Raw genomic sequence first — 23,244 nt, 5'->3', positions numbered from 1 at the left:
AAAGATACTACTTGCTTTTGGCGAACCATATCTGGTCTACTGGACCAGGAGCGTACTAATTCCATCTGTACAGTGGAACCAATGGAGTGGTTGCGCCATTTTCAATCTTTGTTCTATGACCAGGAAGCCCAACACTACAAATTATGTATTCAATTGGAGGACCTACCTCATTGGCCACCAGTAACTGTAAAGGAAGTTGAGAACTTAATCGCACAATTAAAGAACAACAAGGCCCCAGGGAATGACTACATCCCTGCCGAACTTCTGAAGTCCAACATTGGCTGGTGGGCCCCCCTGCTGGCGTCTTTATTTTCTTGGATCGACTCAACGGGTTTACTCCCAGATGGTTGGACTGAGGCAATAGTTATTCCAATCTATAAAAAAGGACCTATGCCAGACCCGGCGAGTTATAGACCAATCAGTCTTCTGCCTATACCCAGCAAACTATATGCCAAACATCTTTATATTAAGCTAACTAGCTGGCTCGAAACTGAAGCTATTCTAGCGGAAGAGCAAGCGGGTTTCAGGCAAGGCAGGTCCACCATAGACCATTGCTTCACCCTAGCCTATTTAATTGACAAATATGCCAAAAAATCCCGTGGGGTGCTATATGCAGCCTTTATCGATCTAAAGGCTGCTTTCGATTCAATTCCACGTGCAAGACTCTGGGATAAATTGAGCACATCAAGTATAGACAAAAGACTATTATTTCTGATCAGCTGTTTATATAAAGACACGGTGCTGCATGTAAGAACTTCGTCAAATGGCCATCTTATAGGACCAGTTCCTGTCTGCAAGGGGGTCAAGCAAGGTTGCATCTTGGCCCCAGTTTTATTCAACTTTTACATCAATGATATGGTTAATTGTTTGTCATCTCCGGACTTCCACGCCCCGAAACTGGCTGACAAATCAATATCAGTACTTTTGTATGCTGATGATGCGATACTCCTATCTCGAACAAGAATAGGCTTAAATAGGCTCATAGGTGAATTTTCAGCATACTGCAGGAGAGAGCAACTGGTAATAAACTATCAGAAAACCAAAATTATGGTTTTTGCAAGGAAACACAGACAGTACAGCTGGAGGATGGATAACCAGACAATTGAACAGGTTAAAGCCTTCAAATATCTGGGTATCGTTTTCCAGTCGACCGGGTCCTGGGATGTCCATCAAAAATGTGCCAAAGAAAAAGCAGCTCAAAGTATTAAGATGCTGTCTCGCTTCTTTTATACGAAGGGGGGCAGATACATCCCAGCAGCCTTTGAAGTCTTTCAAGCAAAACCTCTGGCGCAGTTACTGTATGGGGCACAAATCTGGATGGGGAACCACTGCTCCAGTCTTGAAACTGTTCAGTCTAAATTCCTAAGGCAGATATTCGGCGTCCCCTCCTGTGTTCCAAACGCAGCATTACGACTCGAGGCCTGCCTTCCATCTGTAGAAACTCAGACCTGGCAAAGAACACTCAACTACTGGCTTCGTCTTAATCTAAATCCACCTGGTCTACTGCCTCTAGTAATGCAAGACCCCCACAAAAGCAAGTGGTTCAAAACTGTGCATCAAAAACTTCTTACATGCGGTCTGCATTCACAGTCCCTACTATCAATGGGCCTCATTAAAGCAAAGAGTCTAATAGGCCAGCGCCTGAAAGACATTGAACGGCAAAACAACCTGACTATCTTAAAGAAACTGTGCCCATGGTATACCTACTTTCCCCCTTCTCATTTTGACTCTCCAGCTTCATATTTGTTTAAATTAACCATCCCAAAATACAGACGTGCCTTTACATTGGCTAGATGGGATGTTCTCCCTTCTGCCGTACTCGAAGGTCGCTACCAAAAGACTCCATTTGAAAAACGACTCTGCCCATGTGGAGATGGTAACACGGAAACAGTGTCCCACGTCTTCCTATCCTGCCCCCTTTACAAAGACCTAAGGAATGAGATTATTACTCCACTCATTCTCTCCAACCCCGGCCGTTCACCAGACATCACACTGTATTTCCTCTTATCTGATACGGATAGTCAGATAACAGAGAAGGTCGCGAGGTACATCGAAAGAGCTATGAAATTGAGGGCCACCATCTGAGTGACAGACTTGTTCATCTGACGGACCTCCTTTTGCTTGTTCTTTTCTCCCTTTTATCCTTATTTCTATTTTTAATTCTTGTATAGCTGTGGCCTGTTGGCTTTGCTAATAAAGTTTTGATTGATTGATTGATTGATTGATGAAATTTGGTGTATACCCTTCCCTTTAAATCCTTTAATTTTTTTCCCTCTATCACAAATGGTTTTACTTTTATAGCACTTTGAAGTTTTGTTAAATCTGCATTGTCTGTCCCTCTTGAGACCCTCAGCATAAGATAGCCTTGTGTAGATTTTATTTTTTCTCTCCATAACCAATAATCAGATCCCTTTGAAATTTTACACAGAGCTCAATAAAATGATGAGTATTTCAGGAAAAAATAGAGAGGGGAATTAAGGGGGTTTATTTCAACTATAAGGGATGGATGTACACCAAATTTCATCAACATCCGAGACGTAGGGTGACATGACCTCATTGAAATGACTTGGAATGACCCATGAAGCACATTTTCTAAGCGAGCCAACAAGCACAACTGCACGTTATAGACGAAGACATATTTAATATGGCCCTGGGCTACTGAGACTAAAACAGTGGATCTTTTACCCCTCCACCTGTCTTTCCTTTGTTTTCCCTGGTGCATCATCACTTCTGACACAAAAGGCCTTCTCAGCAGGCTATCTCATGTCAGGTTGGTGTCCCCGTCCGCCCCCCCCCCCGACTCCAGCAGTTAATTATTCCAGATTTATTGGTCAATTACAAACGCTCTGGCAGAGCTAAATTCCTTCAGTCCTCACTCAATGATCCAGTTGCCGAAACTGGGCCCCTCCTCTTCTGTCCCCAACAAGGAAGCCCCCACTTTCTTTCTCCCCTCCCCACGTTTTTCGGCTAGCCTATTTAATCTACGAGTTTGGGGTGATTCAATGCCCCCCCTTAATTCTCCTTCTTCCGTTATTGCAGCTTCCACACTGCATTCCTTCCCTCTGGGCCTCCCATCAAGTTCCGCTGGTCTCTGCTTCTTCTCCCTCCCTGTTTCTCGGTTCTCCCTCTGGGTCTGTGTTTTCACTTCCTGTCAGAGAAGTAGCTCTTCTGACATCTAATACACTTGGATAAGAAATCATAAGGCAAGAGGACAGGGATTTAAAGGCGGACACTCAGAATGTTCACTTTTATTATAGTATTTATTTTGTAGGCAGTGTAAGGAAGAGATTATCTTTGTTCTGAATTATTGCTTTTCCTTTTAAAAATTCTCTGCCTTTAATTTGCCAAGATTTCATTTTGGAATAATGTCAAAGCAATGTTCACAGCATCAAATATCAACATATGAAAATCAAATATCAACAATAGAAAGTTAGCATTAAAACAGAAGAGTATAAAGTCATATTAAAACCCAAAGGAAGTAGTAATACATCAAATCACAGTTCAATTAAATTATAGTATTTAAGTTCTAGTTTTTGTTATTTTGAAACTTATTTTGGTAGGTTTTTTGTTTTTTTAAGTCTTTAGTAAAAAATAAATGTAATTTATCTCAAATGTAATTTCCGTAATTGTTTTCGCATTCAGTTGTTGGTGGGGTGGGGGGCTAATCTCAATTGCAGGTCCACATGTTTAAGAAGATTTCCCTATTTTAAGGAATTGCAGGTCCACATGTTTAAGAAGATTTTCCTATTGTAATCTTGCTCTTGGGAATGGTCTGTGTAAGATAGTTCAACTTTGTCCTTTTACTTTCATCAGTAATGGAAATGGTGCCATTCTTAAACAGAACTTCATAATAGTTCAAAATGCCCCCATGGGGGGGGGAAGAACCCACGAGGGGGGCTACTGGGAGGTGAAGGATAGATCGACACAAGACTCAAAGACACAAGCAGGGGGCTGGCAACTGCCTCTCTCCATCTCTCCATCCCTCCATCTTCATCTCCATGGAATTTAGTACACGAGTGAGACAGGCACTGTCCCTACTCTTTCAGACGCCAGTCAAAACAGTTTATTTCAGAAGCACTTTGCACTCTGAATGTCTTAGATGTTTTACATCCTTTCAATTTGAAATTCTTGAGGTTTAAATTCTGGAAGTGAATTTTAAGTTTTAACTGTTGCATGCCATATATTTTATTGTTGTAAGCCACTTTGACAGCTGCATTGTGAAAACTGGTATATGTTTTAAACAATGTTTAAACAAACTTGGATACAGGTCTTCTGGAAAGCTCCCAACAAAGCTCTGACTCCCCTGAGACCTAATGGATTGAAGGGGAAGCAGTTCCCAGGGCAAAGTCCCATCACACTGCTTTGTCTCATGAAGCCAACCAGAAGCTGCTGGTACTGGTTTCTCGGCGAGTGGCTGCCCAATTTCATGGGGACTACAGGTTTATCTGGTAAATATTTTAAAAGGTCCACTTAGAGGTAAATTGTGTTAAATAAATGCAAATATTTCAGAAGCAATGGCTATAATTCTCCTCATATGCACACATGAGCTTGTGTGTGCACAGTGAGTTGCACTAGCATGTGCACTGTGATGTTTTTGAATTTTTTTTTCAAATTGCACTCTATCCCTCCCCCACCCCCCATCCTGCCCTCATCACAAAGGGTGTTTTAAACTCCCATTGATTTTAAGAAGCAGCATGAAATACAGTATGCAGGAGCCACTCTTGCCTGGGGGGTGGGGGTGGGAGAGAGATAAATAAAATAATGTATGCATAGATCTTCCCATCACAGATTTATCTTAAACCATGGTTCTCTGCCCATATGGCGTTCTTGCTGGTGTGTGTCTTCCATTAATATCTGCTTAATGTGCAATTAGGTGCCAATTTTGATGAAACGTTTTTACTCCACAGAGGAACAGATGTGACCGAGATTACATCAGAATGTGAATTTTACATGGCAGATCTGTAAACAGATTATTACATTCCTGCCAGCTCCTGCTCTCAGATCTGTCCTGCAATATGGATTTTTCATTTTGACACAACATTTTTCAGGTATATGCTTCCTTCCACTGAAGGAAAACACTATATGGGAGAAAATTGGCTGTCAAGACTTTGGCTGTTTCCTGGGCATTACAGCTAAGTTCAATATCTGTAATCATGAAGAACAGATGAGAGAACTTCCCTCCATGTTCTGTTCTGTTCTTGTCCCTCCCTTTTTTTCTGCTTGGGTTCTTTCCTCCTGAATTCCTTGAGGGAAGAAAATGTCTACAGGTTGTTCTCACTGGGTATTGCCTAAGCATGACTAAGAGTAGATCCTCCGCATTGTGTGGGTTTACATGGTGCTTCTGTGAACAAAAGCAAAGGGGCTGCATTCTCTTCATCTGCCAACAAGGGCAAACACCAAGGAACCAACTGGGCAGTTTTCCCCACCCTTCAGTTAAGGCAGATTGCAGCAAGTATTTACTGTAGTATTTACTGGAATTGCAATTGCCTGTCTCCCATAGGAAACGGCTCCCCCACAGCACTTAAACTACTGCAAGAGATTCCCACGGTAATTTAACATGCACTATCAAGTCTCTCACTGTAAATCCAACAGTAGCTCTGCTGCAAACAATATCCTTGATCCCAAAGGGTAGAAAAGGCAGTGAAACACATGACTAGGAGCTCATTTCTTCAATACCTTCATCTATCTTTCTTTAACTATCTTGCCGTTGCCGGTTTGCAGGTTTGGTATTTCATCTAAGCACGAAAGGCCAAATGAACCCCTCAGGGCAACACCAGTGAAGCAAATCCACCTAGAGTACTTTTATACCTCATGAAATTGATCAGTGATGGCTCAACATGGTGGCCTTTGGGGATCTATTATATATGGCATGTAAACTTAATAAATATAAAGCAAAATGACCGTTTTTCAGCTGCATGTTGAGCTACTCTTCATCTTGCTCACTTTTAACTTACTGTACATGTCAGAAATCCCAGTGACAAGTCAATGCAAGAGCTTATTTCATGACATCAGAAAGTCCCACTGGATCTGGGGTGCCACATTTGATCCCATTTCCCAAAAACAATTTGAATTTATATCTTTTCAATTTTACCTACTTAAATTACGTATCCCAAATTGGTAGTCTTGCCCAGTGAACTGCTGACAGAAAACAACATTTCACACCATCAAAACACAAAGCCTAAGGAATGGCTTTTGCAACGTGCAACTTACACTGAAATCCCACAGAGTGGCAAAGTTCATTGCCGTCGCTTCCTCTGCTCTGGGCACAGTTTTTCTAGGTAAAGTTCCATATGGTTTCCCCATCAATGCCTGTTTTCGCACGTAGGTCAGTCAGAGTTGTAATTGTAAACACAACCAAAACAAAGAAAGAAATCAGCATGAAAAAAACATTGGGGAAGCTCACTTTCAAGGCTATTTCTTGTTTTCCCACTGCTAAATTTAATATTCATTTTAATGTTTGAATTGTTTTTGTGAAATTACAGCAGGCAAGTGGAGGAGAAGGAAAAGGTAAGGGACTAGTGGTTAGTGCAGGTGAATGAGGGATGCCTCTTTCTTAAGGCATCTCCTCTCCATAAGGCAGGGACCAAACAGAGAAAGTGATTCACCAGGGAACCATCTCTAGTAAATATAGACAGAAAACAGGAACCATCTCTGGTAAATATGGACAGTGCATATGCTGCATGAATTAACAAGATAAAAAACGTTTGAAGGACAACAAAAGATCTCTAACATCATTTGAATCCCACTGATTGTAAATGTCAGTCTAGCTCTGATCTTCCTGACAGTGGAATTTTATCCAAAATGGTCAGTCCCCCATTGTTTGCTCTGGTCTTAACTTTAACCCATTTTCCTGTGTGACATTTAAGCCTAAAGAGAAACAGCAAAACAGGCTGGGCATATTAATGTAGTTATCCCCACCTCAGGCACCATGACAAGACCAAAAGTCAGTCCAAATAGGATTATATTTATTCCATACATCCATCGCAAAAATATGAAGTAGGAGGCAACAGAAGAGCCAAAATGACCTACAAGACATGAAGCAAGATAAAAGGGCAAATGAATCATTCTTCACCTTTTTTGTCCTTTCAAATAAGATATAAATCAGAATATTTATGCTTGCTTAACACACCACAAATCAGTGGCTGCCACTTTCCCCTCCTAAAACCTAACCATGTATTACTATTGATGTGATCTGGTAAAACCATAGTAAATTATTGCTTACATTGGTATATGCGTGGTTCGTATGCAAATATATGTTACAAATTCCAGCAATCCTTGATATGCAATGTATTTGTTGCTGTTTAAAAGCTACGGAATGAAAGGAGCAATGCTATGCAACAGTGGAGGGGAACTCCAGGCCTGTCTCCCAGGAAGATGAAAATTACTTAATTCTTCTCTCTCGCTTACTTTCAATTTCTTTTATTTTCATTTCCCAGGGTATGCAGGCTGTCCGAAAATTCTCAAAATCACGTTGAAATTTCATCCATTTCTGAAATAAAGATTACAAAAGTAAAATAGGACATTAGGACAATGAGAAAAGAATGAACACTTTCAACTAAAAATCTGTCTGACGATCTTAAACCTCTGTGCTTCCAAAATCTGTGTGCACTCTAGGTTGTTAGAGTGGCCTTGGCAGCAGTGTTTCTGTTGAAGGCACAGGAAATGCAAATGTGTTTCCTGTCCTGCACTTTTCTGTCTTCCACATCTTTCTGCAGCAAGCTGATATGTTAGTGTCCCCATCTTCCTACCCAAGGACTGCTTCTCTCGGTGTGAACAAGCATGGACCCTGCATTTGCCATATGAAACCCAACCATTTGACCCTTAACTTGGAGGGTAATGAAGTTTTCCTTTGGCTTCTTTTTGTGCTCATCCTTCTGAGGAGAGGGGTGGGTTTTGTATGTTTATAAATATTTGTCAATGAGCATTTTGTCTTCCTGCTGTGGTTGGTTTAAATATTTCTTGCTATTTCTATTCTTACATTGTAAGTCGCTTTGAGACACAGTCATGCAAAAAGCAATCAACAAGTACAATAAGCAATAGCACCAAGGGAAATCTGAAAATCGACATTATATTAAATGGAGGAGATATGAAACAGAAGGTTCTTCAGCATCCTTCCATATCCCACTTCCACATTTATTTCTCTCCATCATTTCAGCTGCACTTCAGCTCCATCCAAGTGCCAAAATGATCTCCAAATCGTAATGCCAGAGGTTCACTGAGATTTTTAAATCATTTATTAACTAACTTACATATAATATTTCTAATCTGTGCCTTTCTTGCAGGTTTACTTGGGTCTGCAGCACCAAGTCACACTGAAGCATTAGTTTTGATATGATTTCAGCCTATCTGCATTTCTTTGGATTACTTGCAGTCTTCTTTCCCTAAGCATCATCTGATTTTGATACCTTCATTTATTTTTGGTGAATGTTCACCTATGCGCCTCTGACTGTGAGCCATACCTGACTGCTCAGAATCTTTTTGATTACTATGATTTGAAGGCACAAATGTGTTTGAAGGATTAATAGAGAACATTAGCAGTTTTGTAGCATTTACAGAACTAAGATACCCAGGAAATTCTCCTTGCTTTTTATAGCTCAAAGTAAATGCAATCCAAAAGGAGAGTGAAACCATTAATTCTGGAAGAGATATTTGAAAAATGCTGAGTGAGCCAATTCAAAGCCATAATGAGAGATGGTCCTTACTTTCATCATCATCACTTTATATGCATAAAATTTCTTCCCTTTGCCTTTGCCAAGGGCTCCTTCAAATTTTTCCACAAACTGCTGAGCATCTCTGAAAAATAAAAAGAAAGAAGTGCTTGTGGATTTATCTGAAAGCATCTTTCCTCTGACTGTCTCTTCTGCTGAAACATTGAGACACACTTGACATTACTGAGCATCCCAATGACATGTTATGCCAAACACTTTCTCTTCCACTAAACATAGGAACCACGTTCCTTATTTCCTCGTCCCCTCAAGCACAGTTTGCCATGTCCTGGCATTATGACACGCCATATTTCCCCACCCACTGCCCGCAATAGCCAATGATATAGAGCCCGATAAGGACACATAGAATATCAAGGCATCAAGAAAAGTACTATTGGATGTCATGGAACAAGAAACTAAACACAGAGATGCCATTTCACAATAAAATGTTTCATTTTATTGTTTCATTCCCTGCCCTTCTTGTGCGCTATCTTGGATTATTCTAAATTCATTATGATTCTCTGTAGCAACAATGGGGGACTTATGGGCCTCCAGATGTTGTTGCATTTCAACTCCCATCAGCTGCAGCCAGCATGGCCAATGAGCAGCGATGAGGGGAGGAATTGTTCAGCAACATCTGGAGGACCACACGGTCCCCTAGAGAACTGTAAGCTTCATCCACAAGCAAAACAATTCTATATTTGTTTATATGGTCATTTATAGTGGGATTGTGATGGTGTGCTGTGGGCCATGGCCAGCAGATTTAGCACTGTTTCTGTAGCAAAAGAGGATTTTTTGAATAACCCTAATGTGAAGATGCCATCCCAGGAAGAGTAGTAGTAGGAAACAAAACAAAAAAGGATGCCAGCACTTGTATTCTACCCACATGCACAATAAATAAATAAAACAATACAAAAATACAACAGTCATTTTACTGGTCCCTGTCAAGTACCTGTATTCTCCAGCAACTGACATCTGTACCACTCATAGACTATTTACATGATAAATTCAATAGCTTATTTTACAGGCACTTCAGCACACATCTCAATAAGGCTGCGGTTTTAGGAAGTATTCCCAGTGGATCTTTCTTAAAAACAAAACATATGAAAAGCAACTCTGCTGCTTGAGTAGACTATCTCAGAAGATAGTCAGAGGGTAATGATTCAAAGAACACAAAATACTATTATGTTCAATGAGCTAATAAAAACAAAGCCTTCTGTGTTGCTGCAGCCATCTACTGCTGCAGAGGGCTTCATCCTTTGTTCAGCTCAACTTTCCTACCTTAGATATAGTCAGTCAGAAACATAAGGAGCGCAGCCCTGGCACTTCTTTCACAGAAAGAGCAACAACTTTATTTGCAGATGTGCTGTAGTGTAATTTGATGGGAGGACTAGCACATGCTCCATATGTTCAGCAGGCTGGGCTTCGCTGCCTCAAAGTCATCCACCCAGTGAACTTCATGGCTGATCAAGGATATGAACCCAGGTTTCTTCAGCTAAGTCCAACATGCTACACCACACTTTCAAGCTCACTCTTCACAAGTACTTAAAGATTGCTGCATCAAATATCAGCCATCTACAGCAGGGGTAGGGAATCTCTAGCTTGTGGGCCAACATTGGCTTGCCAAGGGGTTGAATTTGGCCTGCAAAGCTTTTTTAAAAGCCATAGCCACCTGCCAATCAGCTGAGATCACTCCAATGATGGTGACATCACCTGATGAGCCAGGGTTAAATTCTGCTCGGTTTAGCTGCACACACTCCCATGATGCACTTTGAAGTCCCAACAGCTGGGGCTTCAAAGCACAACATTGCCATAGGTAGGGAGATAAGAATCTGGCCCACTGGGCAGAAAAGAGCTGCCACCCCTGATCAAGGGCCTCACAGTCAGCAGGTCAAGACACTGACACTAACTGATAACCCCCCTGAATGTAACAGAAGCATTTTGAAGGGTTTTCTGGCCTTTTCACTCTGGGTATAAAAGTTGGAGCAAAGTACAAAAATACCATCAGCTTTGGGATCTTGTTAACTGACTTGTTTGTAAGCTTTATGCTCACTAAATTTTCTAAATTAAAAATTGTTCATTGTTGAATTGTTAGTGTTATGTTGTACGGTTATTGTAATTTTTATTATGTATTATGATTATTGTACTATTGCATTTTTACTGTTTTTTCTCCTGTCAACTGATTTGAGCATAAATGTGTGCAGAAAACACATATAAATTGATTATGACTTTAAACATGAGATCCTTAATTTGCCAGATATGACAAGAGAGTGAAATCTGTTTGGCTTATGTTTTGAAAATACATCACCAAAAGACCAGTGAAAGCATTTTAGTTTATGAAAGATATCTGGTAACTGCCCAGTCACCTGCTGGCGGAAGCAAAGGACCTCACTTTCAAACATCACCATGCACTCCCCGTGTGTTCTTCTGATGTTTGAACATCAGAAACAAATCTTGTACATCTTTACTCAAAGATGCAAAAGTGTCAAAAACACAAGGTAAGTGGATTGTGTGCTATATGTAAATTATCGATAATACAAGATAGACCAAAATGTACTCTCTTAGCTAACCCATTGAAAGCTTTATTAAATTCAAAGAAACATTAATCTAATTACCAACACAAGGGGCATGAATATTTCATGAGCACAGGTATTATTGTCCTTAAATCGCCTAGCTTAATAATTCATGGGAGGTGTGGGGTTGCAGCTCTCAAAGTGCGAGGTATACTGTACTTGGGCTGTTTCAAGGTTGCAAAAGTGGGGAATGAATTACCAAACTTAAGAGGTTGCTTCTGAAGAGGAGGATTCAAGTGGATTGCTCAACTTTTCAATAACAGGTCAAGATAGTTTCAGGCACCAGCTCAAATTTCATTAAAGAGAAATGCAGTGTTGCTCCAGGGCAACTCTTTAAAAAGATTAATTTTATTTTAAAAATCAAGGCCAGAATTTCAAGGTGATATATCGAGTTGTGGTGCAACAACTTCTAATTGCCCAACCAGGATTAACTTCGCCACCTCTTCCCGTTGCAGTTCCCTGTTCACACAGAAAATCTGCTCCAGAAGCTCGGGGAACCCTTTAGAAGTGCTGCAAAGGAAGGGGAATTCCATCACTTGTGACTGGAGTATAATCCAGGCTTGATAGAAATAATTTCTTAATTAAGCCACAGGTCCACATGTGACCCCACATGTAGTCTCATTTAATGCCATCCTCAAGAATTCTGTTGGTTTTCCACCACATGTTCCTTCATGTTCCTTCCCCTTTCTTGCCTCTCTAGATTTGCTTTATATAGCACATTAATGTCAGGAAGGAGTTACTTTTCATTGTTTTCCAGAACAGTGACTGCATTGAACTGTTGCACTGATAAATAAATGTCTGTATAGTTATTTGAGGGTGATCCCATCAAACCAAGTGGGGCATAATTCTGAATAACTTCATTAAATTGGGACTTCTAGCCTGCTATAGCTCTGGTGAACACTGAAGAGGGTGGTCTTTATTCCAGATCCAGAATTTCTGGAACCACCCACCAGTTGAATGGAACCCCTGACAGATTAACCTTGAGGAAATGTGGTCGTCCATGGAAAAAGGTTGCCCACCCCCAATTGAAATAAAGCTGTGGCCTTGCTTCTACATTAATTACCCCTGGACTACATTACAGATGAACAGAAATCCCACCTTTGTTCCTATTTCAGGACCTATTGTGTCTTTCTTGTCATAGTTCTGGGAACTAAAGATATTTATTCAATGAATTATAGTGGCTCATGCATGGAGTTACATCCCTAGATCACATCTGACAGCTGCATGTGTGAACTGACTTTGTTTTTAATGGGAAAAAGCCACAAACTTGTGACGCCTTAAAGATTCACCTGTTTATTGAGCTTTCATAGTCCATAGTCTTCTCCATCGAACATGCTGCAAAAAAGGGTGGCCTGATTGCATGCATGATTACAAATATCACTGATAGAATTTTATATTACCTCCAACCCAATGGGCTTGTTCCAGTGTAAGTCATATCTAGGTCACACTGCAATCAGAGGGGCTTAAGTAAGTCATGGCTGACTTAGTCTGGATCCAGCCCAATGCTTCCCTGTGACACCAGTTCACACATTCACCTGTGAGTGACCAAATACTGAGTAACCAAGCAGTCACGACTAAAACACGTGCAAACATGCCCTACAAGTGACCATATACAAGATCATACTTCAAGACTTCCAGTTTCTTTTTCATATTCCAGGGCTTGTTTCTTAATGTGGCAATTAGCTTCTTTTTCTCTTCTACCGCTTCCTTCAGCTTGGCTATTTCCTCCTCTGTAAGCTCCTCTTCAGAACTTGAATCAGAGCTTTAAAAGACAGAGAGAGAGAGGTGAAAAGAGGGACAGCTTCACTGGCATGCTTGGGGGCAGCTGCTCCACCCACCCCTGGAAAGTATGGATTATTAAACTTGCTACATAATGTGTTCCCATGCCCCCACACCCTGGCATGCAGACTCCCCTCCAATTTGCACAGCATGAGCAAACATCAAGCAATATGAAACTGGATAATGAAACTGAACTTGGACTTTAAACATAGCCTCCAACGTTCCTCAGATGAAAAAAGGGGCATTTCTCACTCCCCCTGTAACTGACCCTCCTCAAGAGCCCTTCCCCCTCCCCCTCCCCCACAGAAGCATTTCCTATCAGAAGGGGGGCGAGTGCCATCACCACTGCTCCAATGGGACATGGCACACACGCCCTCCGCTGTCCTGAGAAAATGCTCTTCTTTTTTTGCAGCATTGTTATTTTTGTTTTCAAGAAACAGAAAACATATTAGCAACCACCATTCCCACCCTCCGAATGCTCCAAACATTGTGCTTCCGCCTCCCTTTCCCATGCACAATATCTCAGAACGATGCCAGTGCAGCCCATTGTGGAGGATACAAAATAGTGGCCAAGTTGCCAGCATAGTTCCTCCTCTTCCTCCCGACATGTGGACAAAGGCCTTAGGAAAGGGGAAAGGAAGACACTACCAGAGGTGAGGTTCCTCTCTGAGAAAGTGTTGGGAAATTTATCTGCCGACTGGACAAGCTCAGCATAAATTGTCCTATCAATTCCTCGGGCCATAAATAGGGATAATAACTCTGAGGTACCGTTTTGAACATATCATTAAAGCTTAGACCTTCAGTAGTAAGGCATTTTAGGGGGGTGAAACTTAATTTTTGACAGTGAGGGGTCTTTAAAATATGTTTTTGGGTGTGAGGAACTTAAATCTGCTAATTTGTTTTGATTGGACAACATTTAGTTTGGTAATGTCAATGTTTGATGAAGAAACACATAACATGCTTTCAGAATTTTAATTTTACCTTCTGAAAAGATCAGGTAATGGAATATAATAATAAATATTAATAATATTAATATATTATATAACTGCAAGTACTTGATAGTCATTTTTCATTATTTCTATGCGATTTTACACATATTTTACTTACAAAGCAAAACTAAATTATATTTATTTAACCAAAATATATTTTGAATTCCAATTCATGACACAACTTTTTAGCATCCCTCATATTTTGAAATTTGAAAGTTGAAAAATTCAACATACCCTACTGCAGCAGGTTCCTATGAGCAATCATCATACAAAGCTTTAAAAAGAATGAGTGGTGTAAAATATTTTCTATAGTGGAATAAAAGGTTAACACCCCTTCCATTCCAGCCCTGATATGATGATGTTTCATCGTGTTTTTAATATTCTGTTGGGAGACGTCCAGCGTGGCTGGGCAACCCAGTCAGATGGGTGGAACAACAACAACAACAACAACAACAACAACAACAACAACAACAACAATAATATCTCATAGCTGGCACATTCCCACTACATGTGAGGTTTTTTGCCTCATTATTTCTACTGTATTTCAGGAACAAACCAAATGTGATGGTGACTTCCTGATTATCAAGATTGTTTCATTGATTCCTGAATGTATGTGGGATTTTTTTGGTGGGCGCACCAACAGCAGTAATCAAAAACTGAAAATGCGTAGTTGCTGCCAGATATTTGAAGTAAATAGACCCATTTGCTTCTGCACTGTCTTCATGCCTTGATTAATTTTAATACTAATACATGGGTTTGGGGAAGGACTGTGGAGGACGCAGGGAACTAGGAAGAGATGCGAAGCTCAAAACTTTCAAAAGCAGCTCTGAGTAGGGGGAGGGCTGCAGCACAGCGGGGGAGCTTTGCCTGCAGAAGGTCCCAGGTTCGCTCCCCAGCATCTCCAGGTTGGACTGGGAGAGACCATATGAAATCCTGGAGAATACACACACACACACACACACACACACACACACACTATGCTGCATTCCTTGCAATGGCTATTTAGTTAGAAAACTAATTACAGGCACATAGCAACAAACTACACGACAAACAAGATGCCTAATTTGGCTCGTTGTCCTTTGGGTATTGAGGTCTCAGAATCTTACATACATTGCACACACAGCTTTGAACAGGAGTGGCCAGTTATGTGTTGCCAAATAGGACATCGATTTTCAGAAAATGTCCATGTGGTGATTTATATGCATAGATGCAAATTTAAGCTGCACTGTATCTCAGCACAGTGTGGAAGGCACCCAGGTGACATGTGTGTGCCCAAATAGAAGATGCTTTCAAACAGAGAACACCGCCCCCTGACAGTCCTTCAGTGTAGTGGACTGCACTCTGTTGAGCACAACACACAGTCACTCAAAAGTGTCATGTCCTCTGGCCAAAATTAAACTGCAGAGCTCTTTTGGAAATACTCAATTTTTATGAGAACTGAGTATGTATAGATCTGGCTCCATGAGCTTAGGGAGCATCTCAGAAGGTGATGGTCTCTCCTTCAATGGAGGCTTTTAAACATACAGTACAGGTTGGGTGAGTGTCTGTCAGGGATTCTTTCCCTGTGATTCCTGGCTTGCAGAGGGTGGGGCCAGAGGACACTTGATAGCCCTCCCCTCTCTACCGTTCTATGAGTACTGCAGATTGCTGCAGTATGCCTAACACAACCATCATTGACTTTACATTCAAGAGATCATCATAATAAGGCCTTACCCTGATCCTTTTTTCTTTTTGTCTTTCTTTTTTTTCTTTTTCCCTTTTTTCTTGTCCTTTCGTTTTTTATCCCCATCTTCTTCATCACCATCCTTGGTCATCTGGTTGGCTCTGTTCTTCCTACTTTTACAGCCTTCTCCATCCGATTCGCTGATGTCTAATCCACCATCTTTCATCCTCCGCCTTTTGTATTTTCGCCTACGATCTGCGGCAGTCTCTTCATCCTCATCCTCGCCCTCTTCATCCTCTTCATATTTCTCTCTGGTTTTTTTACTTGATGCTCCCTTTCTCTGAACAGATTCTTGCTCTTTATTGTCAACAGAGAACAAAAATACATTCCCTCTGGATATCAGCCACCTTCCCCCCCTCCACACATAAACCTACACACACACACACAAAACTTTGTTTTCTGATGTCATTGTTTCAAGCCAAGTACTGTAAAAGCAGTGAATGATCCCTGGGCCAGTCACGGTGCAGTGAGAAACCACAGCCTCAGTTCTCAGTCATTGTAGCTGATGACATCTTGGTTCTTTTGCAGTGTGAACCATTGTGTATGAGGAACTGGCCTGGGGGTCCTGCCCAGTTTGTTGAAGGCAGAGATCTATAGAACCTCTTTTTACTCTCTCTCTCTCTCTCTCTCTCTCACACACACACACACACACTCTATTCTGGGCATTCTTACCTTCTTCGCTTTCAGCAGCACTGCCTTCATCATTGTCAACCTCTATTCTCACTGTGGAGGAAAAGTAAAAACTCTTTGTTTTCTGTGTCCTGAAGTCCATTTAGTGGCTCTTTAATTCCCAGATCCTTAATGCATCTGCTGATTGTTCCCATCTCTGCATAGTCATTTAAAGACCAATTCTAGCATTCAAATCATAAAGACATTAGGCATGACCAGAAGTGCATCCACCTGCAGACAGCTTTGTCCCATTTAAAATAATTTGAGCTGTGCTACTGCTAATGACCCACTCCTGATAAATGGTTGGAGAATTTATCTTTCTCCTGGAAAAAGTCTGAAATGGCACACTGCATTCTGAGCACAGCAGGAAGTTCTTGTTTGCTCATAGAGCACTCTGCCTTAACAACAGAGAGCCCGGCCCCTGTTGGTTCTGGCCTATACAAGTCGTATAAACATCCCTTACAATTGCTGAAGAGGTACAAGTAATGGGGGAAGAGCTGTAGCATCTGATGTCTACGCAGAAGATCACAGGTTCAGTCTGGGCATCTCCAGATAAGGATGGGTTACACACCTGTATGGAATTCTTGAGATCTACTGCCAGTCAGAGTAGGCAATACTGTGCAAGATGCACCAATAGTATAAGGCAGCTTCCTATGTTCCCATAAAGGAGTAATGTTGTACATTAACAAATTAATACAGTAGCTGCAGTTTTCAAATGCAGCACAACCTTATTTATCCAAATAAACTGATAACAAATTGTTAACCATCTAGAAAATCACAAAACATGACTTCTGACTGCTGGCTAGATGCTTTTTCCTGGGGGGTGGGATGCAGGGGTACGCATACCCCTAAACATTTTGTGAATTTTGTACTTTTGTCCATTTACTGTATTTATTTTCCCCGATTTGATCTATAAAATGGTGGTTTTCTTGAGTCAAAATGAGAGTACCCCCCAAAAAAATTTAGATAAAAAGTGCTGGTTATATGTATGCTTATGAAAGGCGTTACGTGTGGAACAAATGGTCAGTTTAGGTCATTTAGTTTTATAGTAAAAAGAGGCAAGAGATTTATCATGACAGAAAGAAGGAAACAAGTTCCAAGTGGAAAGAAATGAAGGAGAATCATGAGAAAGGGAGGAGGTGCTTATTTCTAAATAGGCATGTCTAGGATTCCGCTGCTAGTGAACTTATTTATTTTTTGTTGTGAATTTTTGTGGGGAGAGATCTGTTTCATATACTATTAATCTGAGCAGGAAGTTAGATTTTATATTAAGATCAATGCAGGTCAGGATACACATCACAAAAAAATACTCATCTTTGAAAGATGAATGCACCAATGAGTTGCACAAAATGGATGTCTAGGTTCCCCCCCCCCTTCACGGCCTTCTTATCCTAACTCCAGTTCTCCCTTTCCCCAGCGCTGTAGCCCTCGTCCAGTTTCACAACCCATCTCACAGCTACATTAAAGTATTTTTCTTTAAAAAAAAGGCAAAGAGACCCAATCACAGATCTCCCAGGTCACATCAACTTCAGATTGTTCTAATTCCATAGCGGCAGGCTCACCACTGGTGAGCTTTTTGTGACTTTTCCACATTCCATCAGTCACATTGTTTCCTATTTTCACTTATCATTTGAAGGAACCTAGCCAAATCTTTTTTCAAAACAATGGCGTATATGTTAATTTACTGAGTGAAAACTCCATTCAACAAAATGAGTACTGCTTTGATAAAGTGGGAGATTAAAGAATGGCAAAATATGTAATGCTGAGAAAAGAACAGAATTATTATTGTTTTCTCACTGTGCAAGAGTTATTCAGAAGTTGGCAGGCTGATTTTTTTTTAAAGGCATATATGCAAGAAGCAGAAATTCCTTCCAAAAAGCCAGTAACATATTCTGTCATTTCAATTCCCACCAACATCTGCATAATTTCCCCCTACTCCCAAATTATGCAAAAATGTTATTCAATATCAAGAGTGGAACGCAAAAATGAGTGTTCTTTTGTTTGGTCTGAATATATGCTTTCGCCTGGAGGCAGTAAATGGATCCACATTATACAAAGATCATTACAATTGCCATGGAGTCCTTGCAGTGATGAAGACTTTTGGAAAAATGCTTTGCATGCTATATTAGGGCACCTTACTTTATTTGTAAGGAGTGCCTTCAGTGATCTACTTTCAGCCAAAGAAAAAATTCCCATGAACAGAGGATCCTGATGAAACCATGCAGTAAGGGAGCAGCTGGGGGAGTATATATTCTGCAGAAATCAACATGCTGATATCTGTACCATAAAAAGGCACTGCTCATAACCGGGGCTTAAACACATCGTCAATGTAATTGATTGAATTTAATTAAGCACAGTGGCACAGAATAACTAACAAGCAAAAGAGAATCCAATGGGCAGAGTAATGTGTTGATGTGAAGAAGCAGGTTGGTTATTCACCTGGTGAATAATGCCTTGGGGAAGGGCTGTGCATTGGTAGAGCATCGCCCTTGCATGCGGAAGGTCCCAGGTTCAATACATGGTATCTCTTAGGAGAGACCACTGCCTGATACCCTGTTGCCAGTCACTGTGGATGATACTGAACTAAAGGAACCAATGGTCTGATTGGCTTCCAATTCTCCTTAGTCCTATTCCTGAACTCTGGGCACTATTCGGGGAGTGACAGTGAATCAATGGGAAACTTTAACTGGGTGGCGCTGTGGGTTAAACCACAGAGCCTAGGACTTGCCGATCAGAAGGTCGGCGGTTAAAATCCCCGTGACGGGGTGAGCTCCCATTGCTTGGTCCTTGCTCCTGCCAACCTAGCAGTTCGAAAGCACATCAAAGTGCAAGTAGATAAATAGGTACCACTCCGGCGGGAAGGTAAACGGCATTTCCGTGCGCTGCTCTGGTTCACCAGAAGTGGCTTAGTCCTGCTGGCCACATGACCCGGAAGCTGTACGCCGGCTCCCTCGGCCAATAAAGAGAGATGAGCGCTGCAACCCCGGAGTCGTCCGCGACTGGACCTAATGGTCAGGGGTCCCTTTACTTTTAACTATAGTAAGGTTTAACCGAGGGAAACGAAATATAATAAAACATTCCAGCATCCAGTTACTCTGTTTCTGCAATGCCTTTCTCTATCCCTCTCCTTCCTTCCTTCCTTCCTTCCTTCTTTCTGACTTCCCTTCTTTCTTAAGTTGCAGAGATACACATATCTGGAAGCAAGTCACTCTGAACTGAGTGGGGCTCATTTCTGAATAAGCATATGTGGGACCGTGGGACCATATAAAATATCTGCCCCTGGACATAGCCAGGATTTATGTTGGGGGTGGGGGGACAGGGCACCCACCGGTCATCATCCTCTGTCTGGCTCTGTCTAGCAGATACAGAATGAAATGTCTCAAGAGCAGTAGCTTAAAATTACTTTATTTTGAACCCAAGTGCTCAGAAAAAAATCTGTCAAATTCTTTCTATAATTTCTACTTTTAGTTAAGTGTTTTCATTCATTCATTTATTTGATTCAGGAGGGCAGCTGTCCCCCCATCCCCTAGCTATGCTCATATATCTGCCTCTCTTAATCAAAAGCAGTTCAGAAGGATTTATTTGACGACAGGAAGGTCCCAGCAGAGTCGCAGAGCAGCTCCCTCCGTGCTTGGCCTGCCCACACAGCTACCTCTTGCCACAGGTCTTTCCAATGCTTTGAAAGGAACAATAGGGCTGGGCGGGGCTGGGTGCAATTGTCTCTTAGAAGGATCCCTAGAACTGATGCCTACCTCTGAATAAAATATGTTTGCAGCTGCAGTCAGTTAGTATCATACACATACAGAGTGACTATGGAAACCCAGACAGACGGGCGGGGTATAAATAAATTATTATTATTATTATTATTATTATTATTATTATTATTATTATTATTATTATTATTTTATTTCATGAATCAACAGAGGCATTCTGAATTTAACAAGTACTGTCATAACTCCTTCACTGAAAATTACTGAAGACAACCCTATGTGATCCTTTGAAACAATCCCTTTTATGCTGAAAATGAAAAGCCAAGATTGTGTATTTTAAAACGTTAACAAAAAGTCATTTGAGGACTATGAATGGTATCTCAAACAACTTGTTTATTGGATTGAATTGGCCCTTTCAAGCAACACTGTAGGTTGATCTATAACAATGAAAATCAAAACCCAGCACCAAAGAATATCTTTGATAAGAATTGCCTGCCCCTAAAACCACAATGACAGCTGAACTGAAACTCCAAATGAATGGGGTCAACGTCTTACTACTGGAAATTCAGAAAAAGATCTGAAACATACTTTTGGAATTGATTTCATAACAGCCACATGAACTGATTAAGACAAAGAAATGAAGACAAATAAATGAAAATAACGCATTTCTAAATTCATATGAGCTAAGTCATCCAGTCATTTTAACCATGCCCTGGACAGAATGCCACATAATAAAAAGGTTTGACAGTCCCTACTGGTTCAAAGAAAACTATAGACTATTTTTCTTGTAAATATTCTTTTTCATAGATGGTAAAATCCTGGTACCAATTGGACAGCTTTCATGACTATTTCAGATGTGAATTCCATGACTTCTATATACAAATACATATTTAGGTTCATATTTTAAAGTGAATATTTTATCCATATGGTAGTTGTATATGGTTTTATTGTTGATATTGTTATTGTTAATATCTTCAGGATGATTTATAGGATGATAATAAAAATAAAAATGATAATAAAGTCATTGTTTTTAATGGGAGTCAATGTTCCCAGAGAGTGTTCACAAGACTGCAGAGGAGGCAGCTGCTACCTTCCCAATAGTGCAGGATGAAAATCTTTGAAAACATGGCTCAAAACAATGGCTTGTGGTGCCGGCAGCAATATCTAGGGGAGACTGTTAAGTTTTCTCCTCATGACTGACAATTCAAGTCACATGCAGAAATGTAGATATTGTATTCAAGTCCTATAAGTGGGAAAGTAGGCATCTGCCTCAACTGAGCCAAAATTTTGTTTTCTTACTATTATTCTTTCTCTTCCTTAGTTGTGGTTCAAAAACAGAGATTGCCAGCACAGAGTTTTGATTTACAAGTTAGTAGCAAGTTAGTAGCTAGGCTGCCGAAATGAAAGGAAGAAGCTAAGAGCAAATTTCAGAGACAATGCAGAAGTCCCCCTGCACACGGACGCACACCCCAAAGTGGTGTTGGGAGGGAGTTTCAGCTATAAACACTAGAATTATGCACCTAAAGGATGCTGGAATAAGATGTATAATTAAAATTGCCATTACCATTCCTTGGTGAGGCAGCTGGCTTTTCACTTCTCGGCATCCTGGCTGTATTTCACAGGGCTCTTGGAGCTGCTGCCTTCCTAGGCAATTACCAGGATAAGTAGTTTGAGATAAAGTATACAGCACATCAACATACTTATGTCTGTCGGCGAAAGGGTGCCGGTGGCGTTTCATTCTCTGAAACATAAGAAGGTACTAATTTCCTGAGTCATTCATTTTTCATGAATGTTTGGTTTGCCATTTAGGGGTAGTGTAGAAGAGTCAATTGGTTTGGAGGGTATGTCTTGCCCTGTCCCCTTTCTAGCAGGGTGGGAATAAAACTTCTTACAGAACCACAAATCTCACTGGAAGTTGGCACACAAGGCTGAACCATATTATATTGCTAAAGTGTTTATTTCTACAAGAGAGGTCTAGCCATTGACCCGACAGAACACAGAGACACATTAAAGTGAAAGCTAGGAGTACAATTCACCCAAGGGTTTAGAGCCATTTTGAGAATGGCTGTTCCAGTGCAATGTCACAAACCCAGGACAGGGAAGGGCATAGATGGGTGGTAGAACATCTGCTTAGAGAGAGAAGGTTCTGGGTTCAATCTCCAGCAAGTCAGGAAACTTCAGCAGGTACAGATTTTCTCAGCCTTGCATAGCAATCTATGCGGGCCAACTTTCCCTCTTCTATATAAATGTTAAAGCTACAGGATCCCTGTCCTCCTTCCCTTCTGGTTCCCCTTGCTTTCACGGGAGGTTGCACGGGAGACTCACACCAAGATGAATGTGCAGGGACTGCCCCATTCATTCCTACAACGTTAGACCATTGCAACTTGATATAGTACCACTCTGGTGTCTTCTGAAAACCAATCAGAAAAGGGGGCAGGGTCCATACCCCCACCCATACACATGATGCAGTCTAAGTCTGTGTGGGTGTCTATGAAAGTAAACGAAGAGTATCAGTTTTTGAGCAGGACATACAGAAAGAGTCTGACAGCTGGCTTTGGGGATCTGCAAGATCTGGAAAGGGACCTTTCCACCAGGAGTGGGTGTGGGGCAATGAATGTTGGCTGTCCACTGGTGTTTTTAAGCTGTCTGCCTCCTCTTATGTGCAACCAGTATATTTGTAAATAAACTCAATTACAAAACAGAACACCATAAACCTCAGTGACTTACTTAGAAGATATAATATTCATCAAGGTGCCGTGTCCCCTTTTCACCCAAAGTCCTACCCTCTCTTAGGGCTGCAGTACGGCTTGTGGGCTACTGGTGCCCCATGGAGCACACACTGGGAACCCCTGCGATACAGAATCTTAAAGGAAAGAGGGACTTCAAGAGGGGAGGGAATTTTGGTGAAAAGCGAAGTGGGGCACCCCTCACCTTCCACTTGTCAAATACCATGTCTTACCAGAGGCTGCTTTTTTCCTCTTTGCCCCACCCCGCCCCTCAATTTTTTTACTTATTTCCACTTCTATGCCCCAGCTTCCATACCAGGTCTACTGGCATTGGGCAACATGCCCCCTGGTTTGCCCCTGCCTCCCGCCC

The 23,244-nt window shown here is 41.2% G+C and overlaps 1 protein-coding gene across 1 annotated transcript in view; it reads right to left on the bottom strand.

Annotated features, from left to right (window-relative positions):
* Positions 1 to 22,446, bottom strand: part of TMC1 (transmembrane channel like 1) — a 71,437-nt gene extending 48,991 nt beyond the window's left edge. Inside the window, exons 1-8 of the mRNA XM_083701946.1 lie at positions 21,713 to 22,446; positions 16,442 to 16,492; positions 15,760 to 16,066; positions 12,903 to 13,040; positions 8,703 to 8,793; positions 7,408 to 7,489; positions 6,919 to 7,025; positions 6,211 to 6,309 (exon numbers count right to left, since the gene is read on the bottom strand). Coding sequence (XP_083558072.1) covers positions 6,211 to 6,309; positions 6,919 to 7,025; positions 7,408 to 7,489; positions 8,703 to 8,793; positions 12,903 to 13,040; positions 15,760 to 16,066; positions 16,442 to 16,492; positions 21,713 to 21,752 — 915 coding nt within the window. The 5' untranslated portion in view covers positions 21,753 to 22,446. The remainder of the gene's footprint in view (positions 1 to 6,210; positions 6,310 to 6,918; positions 7,026 to 7,407; positions 7,490 to 8,702; positions 8,794 to 12,902; positions 13,041 to 15,759; positions 16,067 to 16,441; positions 16,493 to 21,712) is intronic.
* Positions 22,447 to 23,244: the final 798 nt, after the last annotated feature.

The sequence above is a fragment of the Podarcis gaigeae genome (genome assembly GCF_964106915.1).
Source record: "Podarcis gaigeae genome assembly, chromosome: 11".
NCBI classification, from domain to species: domain Eukaryota; kingdom Metazoa; phylum Chordata; class Lepidosauria; order Squamata; family Lacertidae; genus Podarcis; species Podarcis gaigeae.
The sequence above is the reverse complement of the archived record's forward strand: the minus strand, read 5'-3'. Positions and strand labels throughout refer to the sequence as shown.